Below are 26,613 nucleotides of genomic sequence, written 5' to 3' on the forward strand. Positions count from 1 at the left end.
CAGATTGTTTTTCTCTGTAATTAGTAGTTTTTGTAAAAAGGAAATTTGGGGTATTTATCCCCTTCATTTTGGTTTTTCAAGAGTAATATGTTGGGAGGTGGGTTGGTGGTTGGAAGATATGAAGGAATAATATTAAATTTTATTAATTTTAAAAATAAAATATTTATATAATTCCAAAAGAAAATTATGTATCTCATTGATAAATGATACTGTTTTTACATTTACAGGGACATTTTAATTAACTTCAGGCCTGTAGGGCTGGCTTCTTCTACAAGACAGATACTTCTCCCAGATGCTCAGGCAAAGCCTTTACAGACAGATATCCAAAAGTCCTTTCACATTGGGTTTCAGTCTCTTCACCACTTCTTCCAACCTCTCTGCTTTCACCCCAGCTTTTCTGGTCTTCTTAAAGCCATCATTCAGGGACACCCCACCCCCTGCACCCATGCCCAAACTTCCCCAGAGGGCTTTGTGAATCCATCTTCCTTTAATCCATACCAATTTTGAAATAGTCATCCTGGGGAAGACTGGCAGGCAGATTTCACACATATGCCTTCTAATAACAACAACAACAAAACCTTCTTACTCTGGTAGACACTTTCTCAGGATGGGTAGGAGCTTTCCCTACTATGGCGGAGACTGCAGAAGTGGCATGTTTCCACCTCATGACGGTTTTGCTCATAGTTGAACTTCCTAGATCTATACAGTCAGATAATGGCCTGGCATTCATCTCCTAAGTCACCCTGCTAGTGTCAAGAGCTCTGGCATCTTCATATTCTGTACCCTTCTAGATCCTCGGGAAAGGTAGAGAGCGAATGTATTTATTAAAACTCATTGACCAAAATTGCCTTCTGAACTTGACCTTCCTTGGAATCAACTCTTACCTCTCAGCCTAACTCACGTTCAGGACAGACCCCAGTCCCTTCCTCCCACGGCCCATTTGAGTTTGTTAATGTACTGCTCTCCTATTCTTTTAGGAAATTTACCTCCTCTGGAACCGGGAGCACTCTATGACTGTTTCCCTTTACTTAGTCTCTTAAGACACCTTCTCAGTGGACATGCTGCTTGTGTCCACAATCAGCTGACCCGTCACCCATACCACCCTACCACAGAAGTGGGTTTCCTTGACAGTCTCTCATCCACAAACTTTCCCACATCAGCTCATCCTCACCACCCCAACAGTGGCTAAGCTTCAGGGAGTCTTGACTTGGACCCATCTGTTAGAGCTCAAACAGGCCCCTGATCCCTGCCCCAAGATAAGGACTCCTGTCAGTAGATGGGATCACTAAAGCTAAGAATCTCTTGTCTGCCTCCTATAATGGCTATCTATGATGGTTGTCAACTTGGACCACATCTGCCATGAACTAAAACACAAGTGGTTGGATGTACTTTTGAGGGGTTTTCTTAATTAAATGATTTGAAATGGGAAGACCCATTTTTAATCCCAATTGACAGCCTGTAAGCCTAATAAATCCCTATCTATCTATCTATCTATCTATCTATCTATCTATCTATCTATCTACCTGTCTGTCTGTCTGTCTGTCTATCTACTATCTATCTATCTATCATCTATCTATCTATCTATCTATCTATTGATTGATAGATCGATATATCGATCTATCATCTGTATTCATTCTATCAGGTCTGCTCCTCTGGACAATGCTGACAAACCTCTTATCCTTGAGAACACCCAAAATGGACTCTATCTTCCCTCTTTTGCTGGGAATTTTCTCTGTCATCCTGATCTCTCAGGCATGGTGACTGGCATGAAAATTTCAAATATACTCTGTCCAAACTACATTCATCTTTAATACCACCTTCTGTTCCCTTCCTGGTTGCAACTCAGAGAGCCAGCTGGCCTTTGACTCTCATACAGCCAGCTCTCAGATCTGTGCTAGCTTTCCCACCTGCATGAGCCATCAAAGACCCCTGCCTCCACATTTCACAGTAGCCCCACATGCTTTGTTTTCCTTATGATCAGCAGACAAGGACCTGTCTGCCTGACTCTTCCTGGATGTAGAAATTCTTACTCTGAGCCAGGGTGAGGAATGCAGCCACAACAACTTCACTTCCGGCTTGCACATGGTCTAGCTGCTTTCACCATCCCAAACCCTGAAGTCAAAAGGTGGACTGACAGGGATTACAAGAGCTATTCATGTCAGTGCAAGAGAAGCTGTCCCAGCTCACAGAGGGAGGGTCCTTAAAGAAGGCCTCTTCCACCCCTACTGGCACTGCAGGCAAGGCCATTAACAATCAGACTATAACCTAGACTCAGAATTTTATAATTGTAAACTTTTCAACCCTGCCTCATGGACAACCATCTTTGTAATTGGAGGTGAGAGTCTATCCTGCCCCATTCCACAGCTGCTTCCCAAATTACTATTCAAGAGACTTATATTAATTATAAATGTTTGGCTGGTAGCTCCATTTTATTACTAACCAGCTTTTCTTCTTAAATTAACCCATAATTCTTATCTATGTTTAGCCACATGGCTAAACTGTTCTGGGTGTAGCATTCTCATCTTGCTTCCTCTACTCCTGACCCTGCCCTTTCTGTTCCCAGAATTCTCTTAGTCTGCTTGTCCACCTATACTTCCTGCTTGGCTACTGACCAATCAGTGTTTTATTAAATAATTTGAGTGACAAATCTTGACAGTGTTTAAGTGCATTGTCCCCCAGCAGATCTCAACCGACTCTCCTACAGTAGAGACATGGGGTGCCTTAACACAATCTCTGGTTTCCTCTCTGCTCTCTTGCTACAGTCTCTTGTGGTGACATCCCCCTCTCCAAGGTAACCCTGACTTCTTCTCCATTTAATCCTGAGTTCATCTGTTCATAAGGCTAGCTCAGTTTCAAAACCCTTACTATCCCCAGAGGCACCCTCTTCTGGTGTCACTCTAAGCTCTATAAATGCAGAGATGCATCTATCCCTGGTCCTTGCTCCCAACTTTGTTAGTTCCTCTATATGTTGAAGGGGAAAACTATAATCTTCTCCAACTCTCCCATAGGGACTGGGATGCAGTAGCCCATCTACTTGTGATTGAAGAAAACTTGGTAATCTCAGTGGATGTCATGGAATTGGTGGCAGTGGGATCAGTGATAGTCTGTATCTCAACAGATCCCTGCCCACATAACAGACATCACTGACCATTCGACTTCAACCCAACTGCAAAAAACACAAAAAACAAAAACAAAACAAACAAACCAACAAAAAACCAGCTCAGCTCAGCTTTTGGGCCTCAGTGGCACGGCAAGATCAAAGGTCCCTAGAACCCATTGGCAGCTAAGGAAGAAGGGGCACTTGTTTCATTCTCAAGGATTCTGCTGCTATGTAAAGCAGTCTGGCAAGAAAGAAGAGCAAATTAAAACCCTACAGGACCTGGCACGTAGAGTCTGAGCCCCAGGGACTGATTCCAATACAGGGCCCTTACTGCACTCTCCTGTGGCCTCTAGGCTGGTGCCTCTCCTCGGCCTCCCAGCTGCATTCTCCTCATAGTAATGATTACCCAGTCTCTTCAGACTTTTTTTTCAGGAAATAATGAGCTGACCCCATGTTCAGTGAACCAGATGATCTGACAGAATTTCCTCAGGTCTCCTATCATTATCTGTCAGCTTGAGGCCCTGCCTGGGACCAGAATTCCAAGTCTTCCTTTTCTCAGTATTTCTACTCAGCTGTAAGTGGCTTAAGACAACTACTCTTGTCCCTTATTACCGACAAAGGACTGAAAAGCTAAGTCCCCAAGACAGGGCCACCAACTTGGTAGAGCTGATGCCAGTATTTTAGAGCGCTGGCCCAGGCCCTACAAGCTTTGCTAGAAGACTTGGTTTTGCTGAGAAACAAAAAAGTGAAGTATTTTCAGAAAATCCCTAATGGCTACCTGAGCATTGCTGACCAGAGCAGTCATGCTTGAACACTCCTGACCATGGCACAGTGATTGCTTCTGACCACAACTGAAATGTAACTCCACTGTTCCCATGGTTACCCACTTGGATATTCCAGTGTTTGAGCACCCCTCCCATCAGTGCCCCTATATAACCCAATACACTTTCCCAGCTGGGTGCTGCTATTTCTTGTCCCAAGAATTTGGTTGTGTTTAGTGGTTTCTTGATGCACCTACTTGTCAACTTTCACTGACCTGTGTAGATCTGTCTGCAAGACCTGGGATTTGAGAACCTTAAAGAATAGGGTGAAATGTGGCCTAATGGTGCAGACAATTTTACCTTGATTTTAGCGTACCTTTATATATAAATGAAACAAAGAAAGCAAGATTTCTTGTGTTGTTTGAGGTCAGAAAAAAAAACTATCAGAAAAACATGTAAATAAATGCCAATAAGCATATACTAAATATTAACAAAGCAGCCATTTTCCAGAACTTCCTCAGGGTGGACCACTTTAAACACAATTGCCAGGCATGTACTATATATTATATCTGGGAAATCATGAAAGCAAAGCAGAAGGCCATACCCATATTCAGAGGATAGCGCTCAGCACACCCTTTCACCACATGGGGTTCTCTAGTTATATCCCAACATCCAACAAGAATAAACATGTCTTATAAATTGAATGTTTGTTGCAGGAGGCATGAAATCACATCCAAGGACAATCCAGGGAACAAAATGCACCCGAGTTAAAAGGCTCTCTGCATGTTTTCCTGGAGCCTCTCTCTCATTTCCCCAAAGCCTTGTTCACCATGGGTCACCGGTTTCTCCATGTTCTGACGATACTTCCAAGCTATTTGTTGAATCACATAAAACAAACGAATGCTTTTTAGCTCAATTACTAAGACACCAATTTGTTTATTAATTAAATACTTCCACGACTGGGTCACTATGTTCCCATACTGTGGTAGGTGGTAGTGACATCACTTCTCCAAAGGAATTTCATATAGGTCCATCGTTTCTTCCACATTTCTCATGGGTTTTGTAACAGACTCACAAGAAGGTTTTCCACTTTGCTTCACCTGAATTTCCCTATGTGTACTGGCATCTTTGCTTGATTTTTCTGGGATATTTAAAGTAACAAAGAATTAATTCATGGTTATGAAATATCCATAGCCCTAATCAGTATCTCTCTAATACATCAAATATATTCAGCACTAGTTATACTTAATAAACAAAATATTTAAATCACATGTATAATATAATACATGAATGCATTACCTCCTCTAAAACTTGTCAGCAATGCCTAAAAATATCCAGTGTTTATTTTGGTACATTTGAAATAATTCAGTATTTTTAGATATTGCCTCAGAAAGCAGCTGAACAGAGACATGATTTTGTACTTAGCTTTAGCAAATATGCATGGGTCATAACACAGTTTATAGAACTCCCATTACTTTGTCACCCATTCTGGATGCCAGACTCCAGATCATTCATTTCTAATATGATGGGCCAGTGACTATTAAGAAATCTGCCTTTGTTGTCCCTTGAGACACAAGATTGAGGCAAATGAATATAGAAACTTAAGAGCATAAGTTTTGAAATGATAACCTGTTATACTGCTAAATGGAATTTTCTATTCCAGAGAACAGCCTGCAATTTAGTGAGATTCTGACCACACACAAACAGCAGAATCCCTAGAGTTTAATACTTCTTTCTCATTTTATTAACTTTCACTTCATAAAAGCTGACTTGAAGTAATCATTGTATCCTTTTATCAAAAAAAGCTGACCTGAAGTTACTTGAATAAAAACTTTTAAATACTTTTCACATATTAATTACCCAAATCAAACTCACACTATTCCTCTATTCTTTGTGTGGCTCAAGAATCTAAGTGGCTAGAACAGGATTGAGAGAAGTGAAGAGTGACAGTATGTGTCTAGCATCCCATCCAGGGGGTATCCTCCCTCAAATATATCAGCCATTTGGAAGAAAGAAGAGAATCACAGATCTTAAAGAGCCATCCAGAGGGTCACTAAGAGGAATGCTGAAAGAACGCTATGAAGGAGGAAGTGTCTACACAGGAGTGTATTTTTTCAAATGCTTAACACAAACATTCATTCCATTTGAAGTTCTTTCTGAAGTAATGAGAGCAAGCTGTTTTCATTTCTTTGTTTCTTTCATTTTACTTTCTTATCTAGTTATTTAGACACAGCATCCCACTATGTAATCCAAGCCGGCCTAAGACTTAGACTCTGGCCTCAGCCTGACAAATGATGGAGGACTTAAACACATACAAACACTACCTTGCCTAGTAGTTTGGCCGTCAGTTTTTCCAAAGACCTATGTGATGTTTTAGAGCTTCCCAAATTAAATAACCACAATCAGAAAAGTCTTTTTGCAGTTCAATTAAGCATTCTGGACTTTAGCAAGGGTTATTTCATTCACAGTTCTATCTAACAGCTCACTATCAAAAATAGTAAGGGCAGGAACTCAAGCAGGGCAGGAACATGGAGGCAGCAGTTGATGCAAAGGCCATGGATGGGTGCTGTTTACTGGCTTGCTTCCCATGGCATCCTCAGCCTGCTTTCATATAGAACTCAGGTCCACCAGCCCAAGGATGACACCACCCAGCTGGCTGGGCCCTCCTACATTAATCACTAATAAAGAAAATGCCCTCCAGGCTTGCCTACAGTCCAGTCTCATAGAGGCGTGTTCTCAATTTAGGATCCCTCCTCTCTGATGACTCTAGCTTTTGACAAATTGATATAGCCAGCACACAGTCCCTGTTCTAAATTCTTTTTCTTAATTAATTAATTTACTCTTTTTGCATATCATTGTGAATGTGCAGGTCCAGGATTTTGTACGTTTCATGCCTCTCTTTCTTACACAGGAAGGAAACCATGCTCAGACCATTTTCCATCCCTAATTAGATCCAACAGCCATAAGGAAAAAGAAGCAAGGAAATGAAGATGGAGCAAACTCCCTGTGGTCTTCCCACCAGGGTCGATTCCATACTGTTTCTACTGACGGTTCCACCAAGCTGGAGCCTTTATTACAAATACCACTTGTAGAAAAAGGCTTATGGACGTTTGCTTTATTTTCTTTTACTCTGGCTTTTCGTTGGAATGCCAAAATGTTGTCTTTTTTTTCTACTCTTTACTCTTTGGTGGGCCCACCACCAAGCTCCCAAATAAATTGCACATGGAGGGTTATTATGAATGCCCAGCCTTAGCTTGGTTTGTTTCTAAACTCAAAAGATTCCTGACTACCTTTTGCCTTGGGGTCTTTTCCTTTTCTTGCTTTCACTCTTCCTCCATGGCTGGTTGGGTGGCTGGGTGGATGACCCCTTAAGTCCTCCTCCCCTTGTTCTATCTTGCCCTTTCCTCTCCTCTTCCATAGTTTTCCTTCTACTTATATTCTGTGCCTGCCAGCCCTGCCTATCTTTGTTCCTGTCTCGCTATTGGCTGTTCAGCTCTTTATTAAACCAGCAAGTGTTTTAGAGAGGCAAGGAATCGCAGCTTCACAGAGTTAAACAAATGCAACATAAACAAAAGCAAGAAATCTTTACATTGTTAAACAAAAGTTCTGGAGCATAAACAAATACAACACACCTAACATAACATTCTACAACAGAAATTGAAAGGCAGTATGTGTTCCTAGAATCTGAAAAGAGATTCTAGATATGTTTTTCATATAAGCATCATTAGTCATACCTTTCGGGTTCTAAAATACTAAAGTCTTGTACACGCCTCAGCTAGATGATGAGTTAAGGGGTTTTGGTGGGCAGTTTCATGTGTGGGTATTAAAACCTACAACCTGGGCTCTGAAGAACATTTGTTCAACAAGGCCATTGAACAAAGCAAAAGTAAGTAATTTATGAATTTTTAAAAGGAATCAAAACTTTTTTTTTTTTTGGTTTTTCGAGACAGGGTTTCTCTGTGGCTTTGGAGCCTGTCCTGGAACTAGCTCTTGTAGACCAGGCTGGTCTCAAACTCACAGAGATCCGCCTGCCTCTGCCTCCCGAGTGCTGGGATTAAAGGCGTGCGCCACCACCGCCCGGCAAATCAAAACATTTTTAAAAATAATACACACACACACACACATATTTAAGGCCCCCATAATGTAATGGATCTACTGAGATTGCTTTATCATATCTGATGGAAACAAGGAATACCACCTACCAATTAAAATTTAGCATATAAAAAAAACACATTCCAACATGAACAAGTATGCTCTGTAATGGACTCAATAGTATTTTAGAACTGTCAAATAAAATGCCTAGTATCTGGTTGCTGTGGGACAATGGTCTTGTCCTTTGTAAAGATTTATCATTTGTATTTTAACAAAACGCTGATTGGCCAGTAGCCAGGCAGGCAATGAGGCAGGAAATAGAGGCAGGGTAAGGAGAACAGGAGAACTCTGGGAAAGGAAAACAGTCAATCTGTAGTTATCACCCATACACAGAGGAAGCAAGATGAGAAAGCCTCACTGATAAAGGTACCAAGCCAGGTAGCTAACAGACAAGAATAAGGGCTAATTTAAGATTTAAAAAATAACTAACAAAAAGCCTGCACTAATAGGCCAACCAGTTTATAATTAATGTAAGCCATTGTGTATTTCTTTGGACGATTGGCTGTGGGACCAGGCAGGACAGAAACATCTGTCAACATCTAGTAAATATATATTCAAGATAAATATTGTCTTTTAAGTGAAAATGTATACTAAGTAAATATGTTATTCATTGTAAATAACCATAGCCATGTATGCTAGTAAATGTCTATAACCCCAACATTCAGAAGACTGAGGCAGGGGGATTGCCTGGGCTATAAAACAAGATGGTGTCTCAAAATAGAAACAAATTTGAGAAGAATTTTAAAATTCAAAAAATGTAAAAAGAACCTTGGTTCTTACCAGCTAACTCTGACAACTCCAGTTTGTGAGCCATAAAATTTCTTGGGCAACTCTGTTACCCTGCAACTGTAGAGTAATTTCACAACCAGGAAGAAAACAGACTAGGTGGTACATCCTGTGTAGTATATCAACACAAAACCTTGAATTCCATTACGTATTCTCATGTTGCTTTGATTTTTTCCAGCCATCAAAAATTTGGGGAAAAAATGCTTTCTTAACTGATGAGCTACACAACAGCTGAATGGGTCATCCTTGTTCCCATGCTCTGTGGTTTGCTTTCTGTGTTGACGAGGTTTACAATGACAAGTGTACTCTTGTCATTTTCTTCTGGAAAATCCAGCTCATCCCCTGACCCCAGCTATGGAGGGACTGAGTCTTGAGCTCTGAGAGAAGCTTCTCTTATGTGTGGCAGATGCACTTGAGGATAAGTGAGAACTCAAATGGTTAGTATAGTGTGGTTTGGGAAGACGACCCTTGCCTATGTCATTCTTCTTGTCTAGACACAGAACACCACTAAGTCAATACCTGGTTTCAGACTAACATTTTAACTTATTCCAAAACTCTAAGGAAACAATTTTTTAAAATCCTGTTAGCAGACTAAAACTTAAAAACAAAACTTACGTAAAACAGCCACAGATTTTTCCTTAGAAACCTTTGGTTTATATCTGCGCCCACAGCCCTGCGCAGGAAGATGATCAATTGTCATTTCTCCCACAGTTGGTTTGACGTTAAACCACCCTATAAGATATAAACACTGGTTATTTTTTTAAATCCATATGAGAATTATTGAAAGAAGACATTGGGTTTTAATAATTGAGGACATTATTGTTTTTATCATATTCTATTAGTTAATAACTCTTCCTCCCATTGGTCATTTTTGATGAACAAAGTAGTCACTGTACTTGCGATTATTACTTTAAAGGTAGTATCTTTATGTTCCTGTGATTTTTTTTATTTTGTTGCTTGTAGTGTATGTGTGGAGGGGGAGGCGATGCATGAATGTCGTGGCTTGAAGGAGCTGGTTCTCTCCTTCTGCCACGTGGGTTCTGGGGATCCAATCCATCAGGCTTTGTGACACTTTTTGTCCCACTGAGACTTGCAAATGGCCTCCTGCTTTAGTTGGCTTTATTTAAGATGTTACATAAAAAGATAGATTATAAATTTAATTCATTCAAATGAATTGCATCTATTGCTATGGACACGCCTTGAGGCATCATTATACAGCTCAGAATAAATCCTTTAATGCCAGTACCCCAAGCCCTCCACTGTGGCCCATAGTATCCTACAAGGATATTGACAACTGTCACTGTAATTTGGTTTTAACTATTTTTGTAATTTGTGTAAATAAATCACAGCATCTATTTTTATTTTGCAAACATGTATTTAGTGACAAATTTGTTTTCAAAGTTCTCAAATTTCTTTTAAACTAATCCTGTTTTTGAGCATTGTCTCTTTATACTTAAAGGCCCTTTCCATCCTTGTAGCTAATCTCACACCGAGGTTGTTTATTCATCACTCATGCTGTCTGAGTGCGAAAGAAACACCCACAAGCAGCATTCCCATAACTATAACATCTCTACTAACTGCTTTGGAATGAATTACAATAAAAGTTCTTATAATGAAAAGCACCAAGAATCAAGATGAGCGAGCCCAGTGAAATGGCCCAGCAGGATAAAAGGTAAAGATGGGAGAACTAATTCCAGAGTTGTTCTAGGACCATGTGTGCTGTAGTAAGGGTGCTTGCACACACCACATATGCACACACATACACACGCACACATACACAACAACAACAACCAAACAGATAAATAAAATTGAAAAATATAGATCACCATAAGAGACTGAGCATTGTTTAAAGAATGAGAAAAGGGACCATAGCCATATAAAGCTATGCTCAAAAGAAATCAAAATAAGGAGCAAAAAAATAAACTTTAAATGAAATAAAACATTCAGTAATGTCTGGTTGCTCTAAAAGTAACCTAACTGGATTGTAGAGTCTCATACCTGAAATCAAGGACCTCATAGCTGAGGGAGGAGGATCATGGTTTTCGGACCAGTTTGGGCCACTGAGTGAGTTCTACGAGAGCCCAAGTGACACTTTCCAAAACGCTAAAACAAAGTAAGCAGCAGAAGCAGAACAGCAACCACAAAATATAACCAGCCAGAGTAAACTGCTAGACAAAAGGTTTAAGTGAATGTGAAGTGGCAGAACCTCGTCTCTATAGTTCAAGTTTCTTATAGCCTAAGGGAGATGGGGCAGACATTAATTTTAGAACACAATAAAGTACATGTTAAAATTTCTAATGTAGCATTAAATTTAGTGTGGATTTCAAGTTTTCAAAATTGATAACAATGAATGCTCTGAAAGAATTCAGACCAACAGAAAAAAAAGATGCTACAGAAACAAGATAGATTAAAATTTAAACCATAATGATAGATCTGAATACAGACATGACTATAAGCAACATTGATGATCTAACAATGAAAGTTGATGTAAAACAAATAACCTAGGTCCACTCAATAAGACACTTTATATCAGAGCAAAATTAGGGGCTCTGAGATATAACAACACTTACTTATGAAGCAATAGTTGTTCAGACAATCTGGATGTTGAGGCGGGCAACTAAGTGAAAGAGAACTCAGAAAAATAGGTACACAGTAGGTGGAATGTGAACGGACATATAAGTTAAAGGAAAAGACAATAAACATTCCAAAAGTGGGGCTAAAATAAGCCACTCCTCAAAGAAAACAGAATTGAATTAAGATCTTAAAGCAAAAGGCTCCACTTAATCACTTAAGAAATCAGGACAAAACTGTAATCAGGATATATTGTATTCTATTTTCATAAAGTACTCTATTTTCACTTCCATAAAGTGAGGGGAAAGATGGGGAAGAGTTGGGGGAGAGAAAACTCTAATCAGAATACATCATGTGAAAACAAACTATTTTCAATAAAATAAAAAAGACAATTTTTTTGCAAAAGAGCAAAAGCAATAAAAAATAAATAATATTAGCTGGGCGGTGGTGGCGCACGCCTTTAATCCCAGCACTCGGGAGGCAGAGGCAGGCAGATCTCTGTGAGTTCGAGACCAGCCTGGTCTACAAGAGCTAGTTCCAGGATAGGCTTCAAAGCTACAGAGAAACCCTGTCTCGAAAAACCAAAAAAAAAAAAAAAAAGTAATATTAAAGAAGCCCAGTTTAAAAAGAATATAAAACATGGAGATATAGCTGGACATGGTGAACCAGCCCTTTGATCCTAGCACTTGGGATCAAAGGAGCAGGGGAGCAGGCAGATTTCTGTGAATACAAGGCCATCCTGATCTAAAAAGCAAGTTCCAGGACAGCCAAGTCGTCTGTTACACAGAGAAACCCTGTCTGAAAAAAAAGTGTGTTGGGGGGGGAGATATAACTAAATAGTAGACAACCTGCTTAGCATGCATGAGTCCCTTGATTCAATCATTAATAAAACTCATACAAAACATGCAAACACAAGTGTGTATGTGTGTGTGGCTAAAACTGAAAAATAAAATTGTAGCATATAGAGCTTAACTTTATTTTAATCTAGGATATTATTGGCACAAGCAGAAAGACAGTGGTTTCCCTGGGAGGTAGTGTAATGAGTTCAATCAAGAAGGTATTAATAATATTCTATTTCTTAAGCTGCATAAAGATACACAACTGTTTGCCACAATCTGCAGCTTCTTAAACTGTTCATGTATTATATACACATGGGTGTGCGATACATTTTGCAGCAAAATTGTAATGTTTAACTCTAATGTTTAAGACACACACATCTTAAATATAAAGTCCTGCAAAATGATTAATATTTTCTTTGCTCACAAATAAATGAGCAGATCCAGAGGTCATAGCAGCTCACGGAAGAGAAACAATATAGGAGTTTAAAAAATGAACATAGTAAGGGAAGACAAAAGGCAAACAGTGCTCATATGGGGGGGGGGATACAAATGTGGAGAAGCATTCATGCTGCAGCCTTCTGCCTTCCAGAAGAGAAAACGGCTCCTTCCTTCAGTTAATATAGTCGAAAGGGAAGAAATATCCTAATGATGTACATATTTACTGCAGAGTTAGTTAGTTTGCTACCGAAACTACCAGTTTTCTATGTGTGAAATTTAGGCAGTTGATAAGATATAGATATGAGAAAGATAAAACCAGAGGCCAGAAAACAAAGACAGTGACCGGATAGAATAGCACTATCACTTCCTTTGTCACCTGCCTGCGACAACTAATGGCCTGTATGGCAAGAACCCAAGGTAACTTAACAGTCATTTTGGTGAGCCTTTGAAAAGCTGCCCTTCCACCCACGCACCAACAACTGTGCTATGGAGAAAATATCTCTGACCGTATTCTCCCACACAGCATTGAGACTGAAGCATAAACTTAGCTTTTCCCAAAAACTTAAGGATGGCTTGAGTCAAATGTTCCTGCTCTCCTGAGTTACGGTTGGTAGGTGAACTTATTTCCCACAGAGTTTAGTTAACAGACTGGCAAACGTTTTTCTAAAAATGGGGCATCTATTCTTATGTAGCTTGTGCTTCCATAAAAAGGAATGGATTGAAAAAGAATCCACTCCAGTGAAAAGAACTCATTAAAATTTTTCTCTCATCGGAGCTGAAGAACAGCTCTGCTGATTTTAGAACTCACCTGTCTCTAAGGGAAAGCTTACCTGGGTTCAGTTTTCTGCTTAATTTTCTTTGCAGCATTTGTAAAAGGAAGAGGAATTCTACCTTGAGTTCATTGCTCAGCATATTGGGATTGCTCAGTAACTCCGATAACCTAATGTTATCTTTAATAGACTTTGAAACTGTAGACCTGGGAACGAGCGGCAAACGCATTTGGTAACTATAGTCTGTGAAATTGGCGTAGTCATCCTGGACACATTTAATTCTGTAAAGAAGAAACAAAACATTGTTGGCACCCCGTGTCAACTAATGAGCCTTATATCACGATACATTTACACGCAATCATACAGTTAGAAACTCTCAAATTACTTACTCTCGATGTGTTAGTAATGTGTACACCTCCTGGATCAGAATTTCAGGCACCCCGGCTTTACAGTGAATTGTTCCGTGGATTAGTTCTTTAGGTAGTTTAAATTTTTTCTTTGCCAGAAACTTCAATAATAGAAAGAAAATACTTTGTCATCATAAGTTCTAAAACAATAACCAAGTGCTATGAATTTACTTTAACCAACCCTCTTCCCCTTTGAACTAAGTTTTGGGTTGACTACCAACATTCATTCTTGTTTTTCAAGAAAGCCACTATTATGTACCACACTAATTGATATATGCTAAATTTCACAGGTCATTTATAATTTTGTAATGTAAACAACTGGAATATGACAAACTTCGCTTGTTTCCTAGACGACGCATTCTCTCTGGCCTTTCTGTTTTTCCTCACACACAGATATCAACAGTGTAAAGAGTGCCCTTTTCTAAAACAACTTTCACAGTAAACTGCTAATTTATTAATTTACCTTCTCTATCTGTGCCCAGTTATCCAACTTGACTTTTAAGGAGGTTCCGTTTTCAAAGGATGATAATCTAAGGTCCCAGGGGTAATATATACAAAATATCTCTGCTACTAGGTAGCCATTTGAAAAATCCCTGATGCATAACAATAAAGAAAAGAAAAAGTATAGTTAATATAATTTACATAATTTTTTAATTAATGGCTGTCTAATACTTTATAATGACGAAAATCTAGAAAAACTTGTATTGGTTCATTTCTGAGGACTCTCGTTGGGAAAGCAGTTTGTTAAAATTATTGTCTAACGCCTTAAAGTCTTTATAGCAAGAATATATTTAATGTCAACTTTGGTGTTCTTTTAATGAATCCAAATTATTAGCTTTAACAATATTTCCTAGTAATTCAAATGCTCGCTAAGCTTTCTATAGGTGTTTGTTTGAAAAACCTACTATTGAAATTAGTAAACTAGAGTTATTTTGCAAAAGAACCATGGTCTTCATTTTTACAGAATTTTGTTCACATTCCATAGTAACGGCCAGTTACATTCAGTGTAGTTTCCGGTCATCGGAGGTTTTTTAAATCTCAGGTAACACTCAAACCAGACGCTATTTCTAAAGTAGGGTAAACTAATTCTTCTTATTAATACAAAGAGCCCTTGGCTTTTGTAGTTATCATCAAAGCATTCCATATTAGCGTAAGTCAAAGTCAACAATGTAATGATTAGTGGAATAAAATCAAAGGCAAAAAAAAAATGTTTCACGTTTTTCTTGAGCATCCTTTCGTGATGTGCATGTCTTGTGGGGTAAGTGGGGAGGGTGTTTCCATTAGAAGCAAAAGCCAGACTAGAGTGGCCAATCCCAGGCCTCGGAGACTAAGCTGAAGCCCTGCAGGTGACCGAGGGGAGGCTGAGACCAGCCGCCCTTCTCTGAGGCCTGGCTGGCTTCGGCACCTGGTGATGTTCCTAGGGAAGAAGCTGAGATCCAGCCCCTGGAGCCAGCGCAGGACCGAACGCGACAGGCGGGAGCTCCTCGGGGGATGCGGATACACCAGACATTTTTTAGTCTTCTTTCGGGCGGGAACCGCTGGCGGTAAAGCCGGTGAGGCTGGCTTGGATGGGGCTGCCGCCGGCGGTGCTGAACACTCCTCTGCCTGGCCGGCGGCAGCCATGGCACTTTCTGAGTTTCTATGACAACAGACAAGCTGTGCGTGGGTGGGGGCGGGAGTGGGACGCTTAGCGTCAAGGGGCGGGGCTTCGGTCTGGACGTTTACTCTGCAAAAGTGGTTGCTCGGGACCTTTGGAAACTTTTTAGAAGTTTAGGAAGTGAAGCTGTATGCTAAGTTCCAGTATCTCTGGACCCATTAGAACGTAACAGGCTGAGGAACGTAAACCTTAGGCAGAGCTTCAAGTGAAAGTTGGTTTTATTTGCAATATGTTGATTTTATATATATATATATATATATATATATATATATATATATATATATATATATAATTTTATTTTTCTCACATTTTTATATTGTACATATTATGGCCTGTCAGCAAAGACCAGTATTCAATAAAGCATTTTGAATAAAGATGTGCGAAAGCTCTAGGATACAGTGAAAGTGGTTTTTTTGTGGGGGGAGTGAAGTAGAGGATAGAACTGGAAGCCGCAGGAATTTTGTTTCAAAAAGAAAAATAAATTTAAAATTTATTATACCAATTTCCTTAATGATTACATCAAATGTCTATTAAAGTCACATATTTTTAATATTTATTTATTTATTAAGTATACAATATTCTGTCTGTGTGTATGCCTGGAGGCCAGAAGAGGGCACCAGACCCCATTACAGATGGTTGTGAGCCACCATGTGGTTGTGGGAATTGAACTCAAGACCTTAGGAAGAGCAGGCAATGCTCTTAACTTCTGAGCCATCTCTCCAGCCCTAAAGTCACGTATTTTAAAACAATTTATAGATTACATCTTTATACTTCAAAGTGTCCTGGGATGTATGATTTTATTCAACAAATATTTACTGAGTCCTTCTGTGCCAGTAATCTGGACACTTGTAATTCATTAGCGAGTGATGAAGAAAATAAAAAGTTATTTCAAAGTGGTCATAGGCAATTATAAATTAAGTAGAAGCCGGGTGGTGGTGGCGCACGCCTTTAATCCCAGCACTCGGGAGGCAGAGGCAGGCAGATCTCTGTGAGTTCAAGACCAGCCTGGTCTACAAGAGCTAGCTCCAGGACAGGCTCTAAAGCTGCAGAGAAACCCTGTCTCGAATAACCTAAATAAATAAATAAATAAATAAATAAATAAATAAAGATTATGGAAAGATTATGGAAACGTCTTAAAGTCTTTATAGTAAGAATATATTTAATGTCAAATATAAATACATATTCCATAATGTAAAACATGGACTGGTTCTTCTTGGTGGTACTATATAATATTTTATTGAATGTTTATTTGTATTTGTATTTGTATTTGTATGTGTGATCATTAGTAACGTAAATGAATGTGAATTTGTACGTAGTTAAATTAAGGGCTGGAGAGACAGCTCAGATGGTTAAGGCATTTGCTGCTAAAGCTTCAGACTTAAGTTTGTCCAGTGGTAGAGTGAGAAAAACCAGCCCCTCAAGTTGTCTTTTGACATCATATGCACTTGTGGCACATGAGTTCCCATACAAACATACATACTAAAGCAATTTAATCCTTGAAGAATAAAAATGAGAGAAATGAAGTACCGTTGTTTTCTCCTTGCTCAGTAACATGTCTATCAATGATTCATTCATTTAATGACTGTTTTTAAGAAACTATCTTGAAGCTATGAAGTGGCGCGTAACTGTCTGCTGTGGTAGCCCTTAGTCACATATGGATGTTTGTAGTTGTAGTGAAATCAATTTAATATAATAAATTCAGTAGCTACCTTTTGTCTGTCCAATACACATACGTGATTCTCTCTGTCCTGCTAGATAACACTGATACAGGCTTCACCACTGTGGGAACTTCTCATGGGGTACAGATATATTTATGTAAGTGAAAAATCACTTGAACTGACAAGGTGGTGTGTGTGTGTGTGTGTGTGTGTGTGTGTGTGTGTGTGTGTGCGCACGCGCGTCCAACAATGGAATAGGTAATTTGGCCTGAGGTAATCTAGCAAGTGCTGAGGAAATGATCTTTGATTTGTATTTCAGAAGCCAGTATTCTGAGTTGAGAAACAGTTTCAGAGCCTGGAGAGATGTCTCAGGGGTTAAGAGTTCGGTTCACAGCACCATATCAAGCAGCTCACAACCCCTGTTATTCCAGCTCTAGGGGAATCATACATCGCTAGCCTCTATGGAGAGCCAGTACTCACATAAACGTATCCACACACAGACATATCCGTATAACTATATATATTTAAGACGTGAGCTTTAAGGAACTGGTTCTATTTCTAAGTAGCTGTGTGGCTTTGGGCAAGTTATTTAACCAGTCTTATTTATAAAATATGAAAATGGGATAAAACTTAAAAGGTTTCTGAGGATTAAATAAAGACCTCAGCTATATAGTCTAGAGCAACAGAAGACACAGGTACTACTTTGTCCTTAGTGTATATGATCATTTTTATGACTCTGAAAATAAGTTTCCTCATAGATGAAATGGCAGTTCCACATTGAATCACTAATGTGAATAAAGGGATAGGGAAATAGTTTTTAACATGTTTGTAATGAAAATAGAATCTCATTGCTTTCCCCTTTCCTCACTCCGGCCCCTCCCAGCTAGCCTCCCTTGCTATGTTCCCATATCTTAAGTTAATATCCTCTCTTTCTTTGTTATTGTTATATATACATATCTATATGTATGTGTATGCAGACACACACACACACACACACACACACACACACAAAGTAAAGATTTCCCCTACTGCTAGCTCAACTAACTTTCTACTGTTCATTGGATTAAGTTAATGTAAATAAATTTAGGGAATACAAACACATGCACACACACACACACTCACATACACACACTCCTGAGTTTGTTTGCTTGTTGGCATATCTATGATCTGAAAACTGGCCACTCTGCATTGGACAACCAATAGGGGCTCACCCCTGGTGGAAGCTAACTCTCCTTCTCTGAGTGGTCACAAGTTCCCTGTAGTTCTTTGTCTAGATGTGGGACCTTATGAAATTTTCACCCCTTCATGTTAGCATGTCTGTGAATGTTTCCTCAGGAAATGAGTTACCCATTGGGCTTATGGAGAGTGTTTATGCATGAAGACTAACCCAAGACTTACTTGCTATGACTCACAGAGGCAAATGAGCTAGCCACTGGGGTTTAATTCTGGAGTCTTAGTCTGACGCTAGAATTTTACTTCTGTAACGTGCCCGGTGTTAAGTACATGTATATCTGTTACGACATACTCTCCGTACTTCTGAACTGGGATTCTGAAGTCTGACTTCTCGTTTGCTAAACATCTGGTAAACTCTGACAGCAAAGGAGACAGAAGAACCCAGGAGACTAGGGGAAGAAAGGCAAAATTTGCTGTTCCCAGTTTGCTTGTTATTCATTTCCATGTTACCATAACAACAAGACCTCCCCTGGCGCAGGCAGTTGGTTCTAGTATCTAATCTGATGTTTCTTTCTTTGTTTTCTTTTTCTTTTTTCCATCTTGTCTGTCTTTCCATGCTCTCACAGGGGTAGATTTTTGCAGCCACCCACAAGTTGTCCTCCGTAGAAATTTGAGACCCAGATTTTGTCCTGGGATGGTCCTCTGGAGCTCTTGAAATGAAGCACTAGCTGTGGACATCCTCTGCTCACAAGTTTATAGAGCTTTGCCCCCAAATCCCAGTTGTTTATAACCTGGACATCTGCAATGGGGTTGATTACTGCTGCCGAAGCATCAGCGGCAGTAGCAATTCGATGTTCCTGTGTTAGTTGCTCCGTTTTTGAGCAACTATTTAACAAGTTCCTTACAGTAAGTTCTCAGTGATGGGTACCCAGAACAACTTCTCTTTTATGACAGGATGCTGACTAATAACTGAAGAAAATACTTCCCCTACTGCTAGCTCACCCACCTCTTACCAAGGCAATCTAAGGAACTAGCTGTTTCTTGTTCACTGGGTTCAGTTTTTGTAGTACTCTCAATGTAGGGGTAGTGTGTCTACCTGTGAGATGTGAAAACCCCACAGATTGCTGCTGATCTTAGAAGCAGAGAGCAAATTATCTCCATGCTGTTGCTTGAATTTGGCCAAGAAGTGGGGTATAATTACTGAACACCTTCCAAGATCTAATAGTGAACCACTGAGAATATTTTACTTGGCCATCACAGTAAAGTTTAGAGGCAATGCTGTCAAGAACTGTGAAAGGTATGAGGGTTTTGTTTCTGTTTAGGGAGTTCTTGTTTGCTTTCTATTTTTTGCAGAGACCACCTGAAGAGAGTTACCCTATCTGTTTCATGGATACTGTGGAAGACTCCAAACTCTGGGAACAGAATTAAAGAACTTGATATATCAGCATAGGAAGCAGTAAGAACTCTGATTTCAGGCCACACTACTCTTGTCTTTCACAGATCACAGGATAATCAAAAACGGTGCAAACAGAAAGTTTGGACGTAAAGTGGGCACATCATAGCCAGGGATGCCCAACTTTGGGAAACCCTAGTCTTATAGAATGGTCTACCAGAACACCCACTGAACATTTGCTCTCGAATAGAGAGAATCATAACCAAGTGAACTTCTGTTCTGCCTGTGAACATAAATTTTCTCACTTGTCTTCTAACTATGCTCACTGTAGAAACTTCTTCAGAAGGATTATCTGATCACAGCATCTATGAAATACACAGACACGACAACAGATGTGGCTAGCAAGGTAGAATGCCAGTAGCAATTCTGTTTTCTGCTCCTCAGCATCCACAGGCTACAACACTAAGCCATCTATCTGTTTTCAGACTTTCCTTCCTTGGGAATCTCATCCCAATGCTACTTTGTAATGTCACAAGGCCCAATTTTCAGAGAAGGTTTTACTGAAATGTTAGGTCCATTTTTAAGGTAACTAGAATGGAGAAGAAACTTTTAAACAGTTACATTACCCCTTGAAATAATTTTGATTTGTAAGATACAACCATGAAGATGAAATAATTAAACAATGGATTGGAAAATTTGTTCATATTTAAGTAATTAGAATTACAAGCTCAGGAATATATCCACTTGCCATGTTGCTAATTAAATATTTCTAATATTAGAATAAACTTCTTTAAAATGGTTGTAAGATTTAATCATTTACTTAAATAGTTTGATCCCCAAATAATATTGTAGAAGGAAGCAGCTGCGCTGCGTCCCGCCACCCAGCTGCCGGCTAGCTTTACACCCGAAATAATTACACGGAAACTGTATTCTTTTAAACACTGCCTGGCCCATAGTTTCAGCCTCTTATTGGCTAATTCTCACATCTTCCTTTAACCCATATTTAGTAATCTGTGTAGCACCACGAGGTGTGGCTTACCAGGAGAGATCTTAACCTGCGTCCATCTCAGAGAGGAGAAGCATGGAGACTCACTTATGGCAACTGCCTGAAGCGTCTGCCCAACTCTACTTCCTTGTTCCCACAATTCTGTTCTGTCTACTCCACCTACCTAATTTTCTGTCTCTTAAAGGGCCAAGGCAGTTTTCTTTATTAATTAACCAATGAAAGTAACATAGACAGATAACTCTCCTCCATCATAATATTATTAATTTGAATTATTTTGAAGCTAATATGTCTAGAAACTCTTTGTTGCTTGTGTACTCATAATTTGAGTTACTGTCTCTAAACCAGGCAATATATACCAGAAGATTCAATTATAATAACATGCTGATAATTCATTCCTGCTTTCATCTACATAGATGAAATGGTGGATAACATTGCCTAATGGCAAGTAAGTTTCAAATAAAAAAACAATCATTATGAGTTATGCCGACTACTTTACAAATAGAAACTCTAGTGTGACTAGGTATCCTTCTTTTTCTTAACTATACAGAATTGTGCTTGCAGAAAAACGAATCAAGAGTAGAGAGTGACAAAAAATAAAGTATTGGATCTTATCCTGTGATTACCTACGGTTGTAAGAAAATTAGTTTATTAAGAGGTATGATCCTAAATAAGATTCACAACCTAAAAAGTCTTGGTGGCCAGATGAGGGCCTTTTGTTTGTGCTTTGTGTCATAGTGTAAGAAGCAGTTTCCACATTTGGGGATTGATTGATTTTTGTTAGGGATTCCTATTGCTGTGATCAAACACCACGACCAAAAGCAACTTGGATAGGAAAGTGTCTATATAATTTTACAGTTCGACATCACAGTCCATTACTATTTGAAGTCAGAGCAGAACTCAACAGGACAGGATCCTGGAGGCAGGAGCTGATACAGATGTCATGGAGGTGAGCGGCTTACTGGCTTGTTCTTCATGGCTTGCTCAGCCTGCTTTATTATAGAGCCGAGACTACCATGACAGGGAGTGACACAGTCAGCCATGAGCTTGGCCCTCCCACATCGAGCATCAATCAGGAACATACACACAGCTTTGCCCACAGACCAATTTGGGGAGCCATTTTCTCAATTGAACTTTCCACTTCCCGGATGACTTTAGCATGTATTAAGTTGACGTAAATGTAGCTAAGCACAGGGACCCAGGAAGGTGCAGAAGAGCCCTCTGGGTCATTTGGTCATGGTAAAAATAATAATATGAAAAGATGGAAGGTATATAGTGGCTGTTAATCTGTAAGTGCTGCAGCCTATGTGTCCCGAACCCTTTGGCAATCCTCCATCTCCAAAACCATTTACATTACCATCCATAACAGCTGAAAATGACAGTTATGAAATGGCAACAAGAATAATTTTTATGGTTTGGGGCCTTCACCACAATAGGAAGGACTATATGAAAGGGTCTCATTATTAGGAAGGTTGAGAATCAGTGTGCTAGAACTATAAGCCCAAGCAAAGCCTTTCTTCTGTTAGCTGAATAGGCCATGGAGTTTAATCAAAGACTGCAAAGTAACTAATAGACCGCACTCATGGGTTTGGTTCTTGGTACTGGGTTACTAAGTACTCTTTCCACATTTTCTCACCTTTTAGTAGGCCAACCTAGACTTCTTTCCCTGGTGGCTACAGTCTTTCACATGAAAACAGAACTTTCCAGAGGCCCAAGTCAAACTTAGTCTCTTAATGCATTTACTCTATTTCTTAATCATGGCAAGAAATAGGACCCATCCAAACATAAGTCACAGGAGCAGAATTTACTTCTTGAGCGCAGAAAGAAAGAGTCATAAGGCAAAGATGTGTGCAGTTCCCCTTTGCTTGCTGAATCCAATATAATTTTATTTTCCCTAGGTAATTTTCCCGGTAATGATTTAAGACAGTAGTTCTAAACCTTCCTAATGCTATGACCCTTTAATACAGTTTCACATGGTATGGTGACTGCCAACTGTAAAATTATTTTCATTGCTACTTTATAAGTGTAATTTTGCTACTGTTACAATTGTAATGTAAATATCTGTGCTTTCCATTGGTCCTAGGTGACTCTGCGAAAGGGTCATTCACCAATCTATGGGTGGTCGTGACCCACAGGTTGAGAAACACTGATTTCTGAGACTAGAGGGCAGTTGACATTTCCCAAGGTAAAAAGTTTATCTGCTTTTTGTCTTGTGCATTAATAAAAACACTAACCAAAAACCACTTGGGTAGAACAAGGTTCATTATATCTTACAGGTTAGAGTTCATTATGAGAGGAACCAGAACAGGAGGTCAAACAGGAACCGGAAGCAGAAATGGAAGCAGCAACCACAGAAGAATGGTGCTTACTGGCTTTTCCCTCTAGTTTTGCAGTCTGCTTTTTGTATAGAGGACAGGCTCAGCTGCCTAGGCATAGTACTGCCCACAGTGAACTGGGCCTTCCTATATCAATTAACAGTTAAGAAAATGATAGACGTACAATAACAATGGATAAAAAAAAAAGAGGGCTGAATTTGAAGGAGAGCAAGGAGGGATATAAAGAAAGGTTTGGAGAAAGGAAAGAGAATGGGGTAATGTTGAAATTAAATGAGAGACAATATTAAAAATGAACAAACAAAAAGGGAAATGTTACACATGTCACCCTAGTGGAGAAAATCCCCCATTTGACATTCCCTCTTGCCAGGTTATTGAGGGCTGGGGAAAGTATGCAGCAGGTGATAACTAGTGTTCAGATATCAACCCATTAGAGGAATGGGTTCTGATGGAGAAGAATTCCATCCAGTCAGGACCTGTAGGACCACTGACTGGAAACTGTTGCTTCTTTCTATAATTTCACATGTGCAAAAGCAATTATATTATCTCCCCATTACCTGCACTGTAATATGTAATTTCATATAAAGTGCATATGAATCTCTTGATTGCATCTCAATCTTTTTTTTTTTTTTTTTTTTTTTTTGGTTTTTCGAGACAGGGTTTCCCTGTAGTTTCTAGAGGCTGTCCTGGAACTAGCTCTTGTAGACCAGGCTGGCCTCGAACTCAGAGATCCGCCTGCCTCTGCCTCCCGAGTGCTGGGATTAAAGGCGTGCGCCACCACCGCCCGGCTGATTGCATCTCAATCTTATGGGCACATATATCAATGGGTGGTCAGGAAGATGACAGCTCAATAATCTGTATAATTTTGATATGTAGAAAATATACTAGACATGCTTTATAACTAGATCTATTGTCCCATAAGGACTGTAAGACATTGTCCTTTTTATTCAAACTACACAGTTCATTTTTATCTCAGAGCATTTCAAACTAGACTGAATATTTATGTAAACACACTATAATTTAAAGTACTTTACAGTTTTGCATAAGGCCATAGTTTCAGATGTCTAACCAAGGTTATTAACACAAAGCAACCTAAAACACTGGGCCAATTTTTCACTTGCCAAGTGTGACTGAAAAGACCTGACTCTGTGCAGATCTCTCTGCAGCTTGTCTCAGCTGGGCACTGTGCCCCAACCTCCAGTAACAGTCTCACACCTGGAACGTTGAAACCTTGCATTGCCATAGTAAATGGCCCAGTTCCTTACTGTTTACTCAAGGAATGTGCGATGACCAATGAGATGCTACTCTTGTAACTCTTTTTCTTATTGCCTCAAGTCTCCTTAAAAAATGTGTTTAAGATAGATGAACTGAGAAATAAGAGAGAATTGGAAGGAGGAATTAAAACAAAGAAGAACCAGAAAAAGTTAAAACTTAGAAGAAAATTAGAGAACAGAAAAATAGGCAGAAGGATAAAGAACATGACTCAAACAGCATGTGTGTGAATTTTGTGAATTTTTTCCATAATCCCTCAGACAGAAAACTTCCAAGCTCAGTTTTGCTTCACTGTGTACTTCTTCCTTGAACCCTGGAGGTAGCCTTGAAGAGCTGGACTCTCAGGCTACTGTTACAATGTGACTCTAGTTTATATCATTTTGACAAAAAGTAATCAGTCCTGGGCTATTTCCCCTTGTACTCTAAGTTCAGGGATTTATCTGAGAAATCCTCACCTGACTAACCTAAGAGAAAGGAAGACTTCTACCAGGTGGCTGTTATTAATTGGTGTGTGAATAGCTGCACAGAAGGACAAAATTGTCTATATAGTTTCTGGACAGTAAAAACAAAAAATTCTTGTTATGACTCTAAAACTTGAAGATTATTACAATGTTATTATCTGATTTATAAGTCAGCATGGGACCCCCTCTAACTGTTCAGCTTCGCAAGAGAATCTAGCTCAGTATCTTTGTGTGTGTGTGTGTGTGTGTGTGTGTGTGTGTGTGTGTGTAGAATCAAAGTGTTCCAAATCACATAGTTCTCAACATTTACATGGGTTCTGGGGGGTTGGATCAAATCCTCTGTATGGCAAGAGATTTTATCATCTAAGCCCTTACTAAATATTTTTTACAAGTAATATTGGGGTCAAAGTAATTTTAGCCTATGAAAACCATATATTGGGAGTGAAAACTGGAAAAACTACATGCTCATGTTTGTAAAAAGTCTACTCAGAACAGAACTTATTTACTTTTGTTATCTCAAGCTTCCCTTTCCCAAGTGAAATTTGGCCAAACTCAGCCAATTCAGTAATCTCTAACTTTCCTTGGTAAAGTCCTCTTTCACTCTCTTTTTCTAAGGAGGACATCTAACTTTGAGAAGATGTCTATGGAATTTGCTCTCAGTATTTGTGTTTACCTCTGCAAGCCTTGAATGTGTCAAGAAAGCAAATGTTATACAAATGCTATGGGGCTGGGATGTGACTTCAAGTCATCATGTTGCTCTTCTGCCCTCTGCCAAGAATACATCTAATGCATCTTATCTTAAAACTACATTTCCATGACAATTAACTAAAAACATTACTCTTTCAGGAATAATTAAAGCTTTCAGTAGGATTATAGGTGTGATTATCCATAGAGCCCTGTGCCCACCCCTGTTCACATTAAGGGACAATCCTTTGTTGCTTGTCTGTCCTTTCTGATATGAGTTTTCTGTAGGTTTCACTGTGTCATAGTCACATCTCTCCCCTTACGAAGACACGTGTATCATCTTCCTCTTAAGGAACATAAACGTGCCTCTTCTAACCTCCTTCTGCTAGAGCAGCAGTTTTCAGCCTTCCTAAATCTGTGACCCTTTAGCACAATTCCTCATGTTGTGGTGACCCCCAACCATAAAATTATTTTCATTGCTACTTCATAACTGTAATTTTGTTCCCATTATGAATTTTAATATAAATATCTGATAGTCAGGATATCTGCTTTGGGACCCCTGTGAAAGGGTCATTACGACCTCCGCAAGGGGTCATGATCCACAGGTTGAGAATTCCTGCTGCAGGGTTATGTGTAATTGTTTATGTTACGACAGTTCCCTTCCTCCTAGTGTCAAAACAAAAGAAACAGGATATAGAATGAATTCATCTGTTTCCTTGATCATTCAAAGACTGAAGCCAAGGGATTCACTTATCAAGAGAGTGACCCAGTCACTTAAAGTGTAGACCCTAGGGAGTTAGGGAGCCCTGGTACCCACTCTTCTGAGACAGTTATCACAGAACTCATTCACTGTATGAATGTAACTCATGACTTCGTCACTGAGGCATAAAGTACATTTTCTTCAGTTTGCTATTGTGACAGTCTTTGAACTAAGAGAAGAGTATGGTAACATCTGGAAGCATTGAAGTCAGACCTTGTGAAACATCTCTTGAGAAGGTCTATAAATAGCTCTCACAGGTGTTGAACCTCCCACATCTGTTGCGTAGGCAGGACTAACTGTTGGTCCTTCTATCATTTAGACTGCCACAAGACTATGTGAAAGCAAATTTGAGCTCTCTGTACAGAGGAGAAAAGACTGATCATTACAACAGCAAG

The 26,613-nt window shown here is 39.4% G+C and overlaps 1 protein-coding gene across 1 annotated transcript; it reads right to left on the reverse strand.

The window, feature by feature from the left end:
- Positions 1–309: 309 nt before the first annotated feature.
- Spata4 (spermatogenesis associated 4) lies at positions 310–15,447 on the reverse strand. Its single transcript, XM_038325507.2, is given in 7 exon segments — positions 310–527; positions 4,862–5,002; positions 9,415–9,531; positions 13,478–13,698; positions 13,807–13,925; positions 14,288–14,417; positions 15,230–15,447. Coding segments are annotated over 7 exon segments (1,164 nt in total).
- Between the last annotated feature and the right edge of the window lie 11,166 nt (positions 15,448–26,613).

This window comes from Arvicola amphibius, chromosome 4 (assembly GCF_903992535.2).
Source record: "Arvicola amphibius chromosome 4, mArvAmp1.2, whole genome shotgun sequence".
Lineage (NCBI taxonomy): Eukaryota > Metazoa > Chordata > Mammalia > Rodentia > Cricetidae > Arvicola > Arvicola amphibius.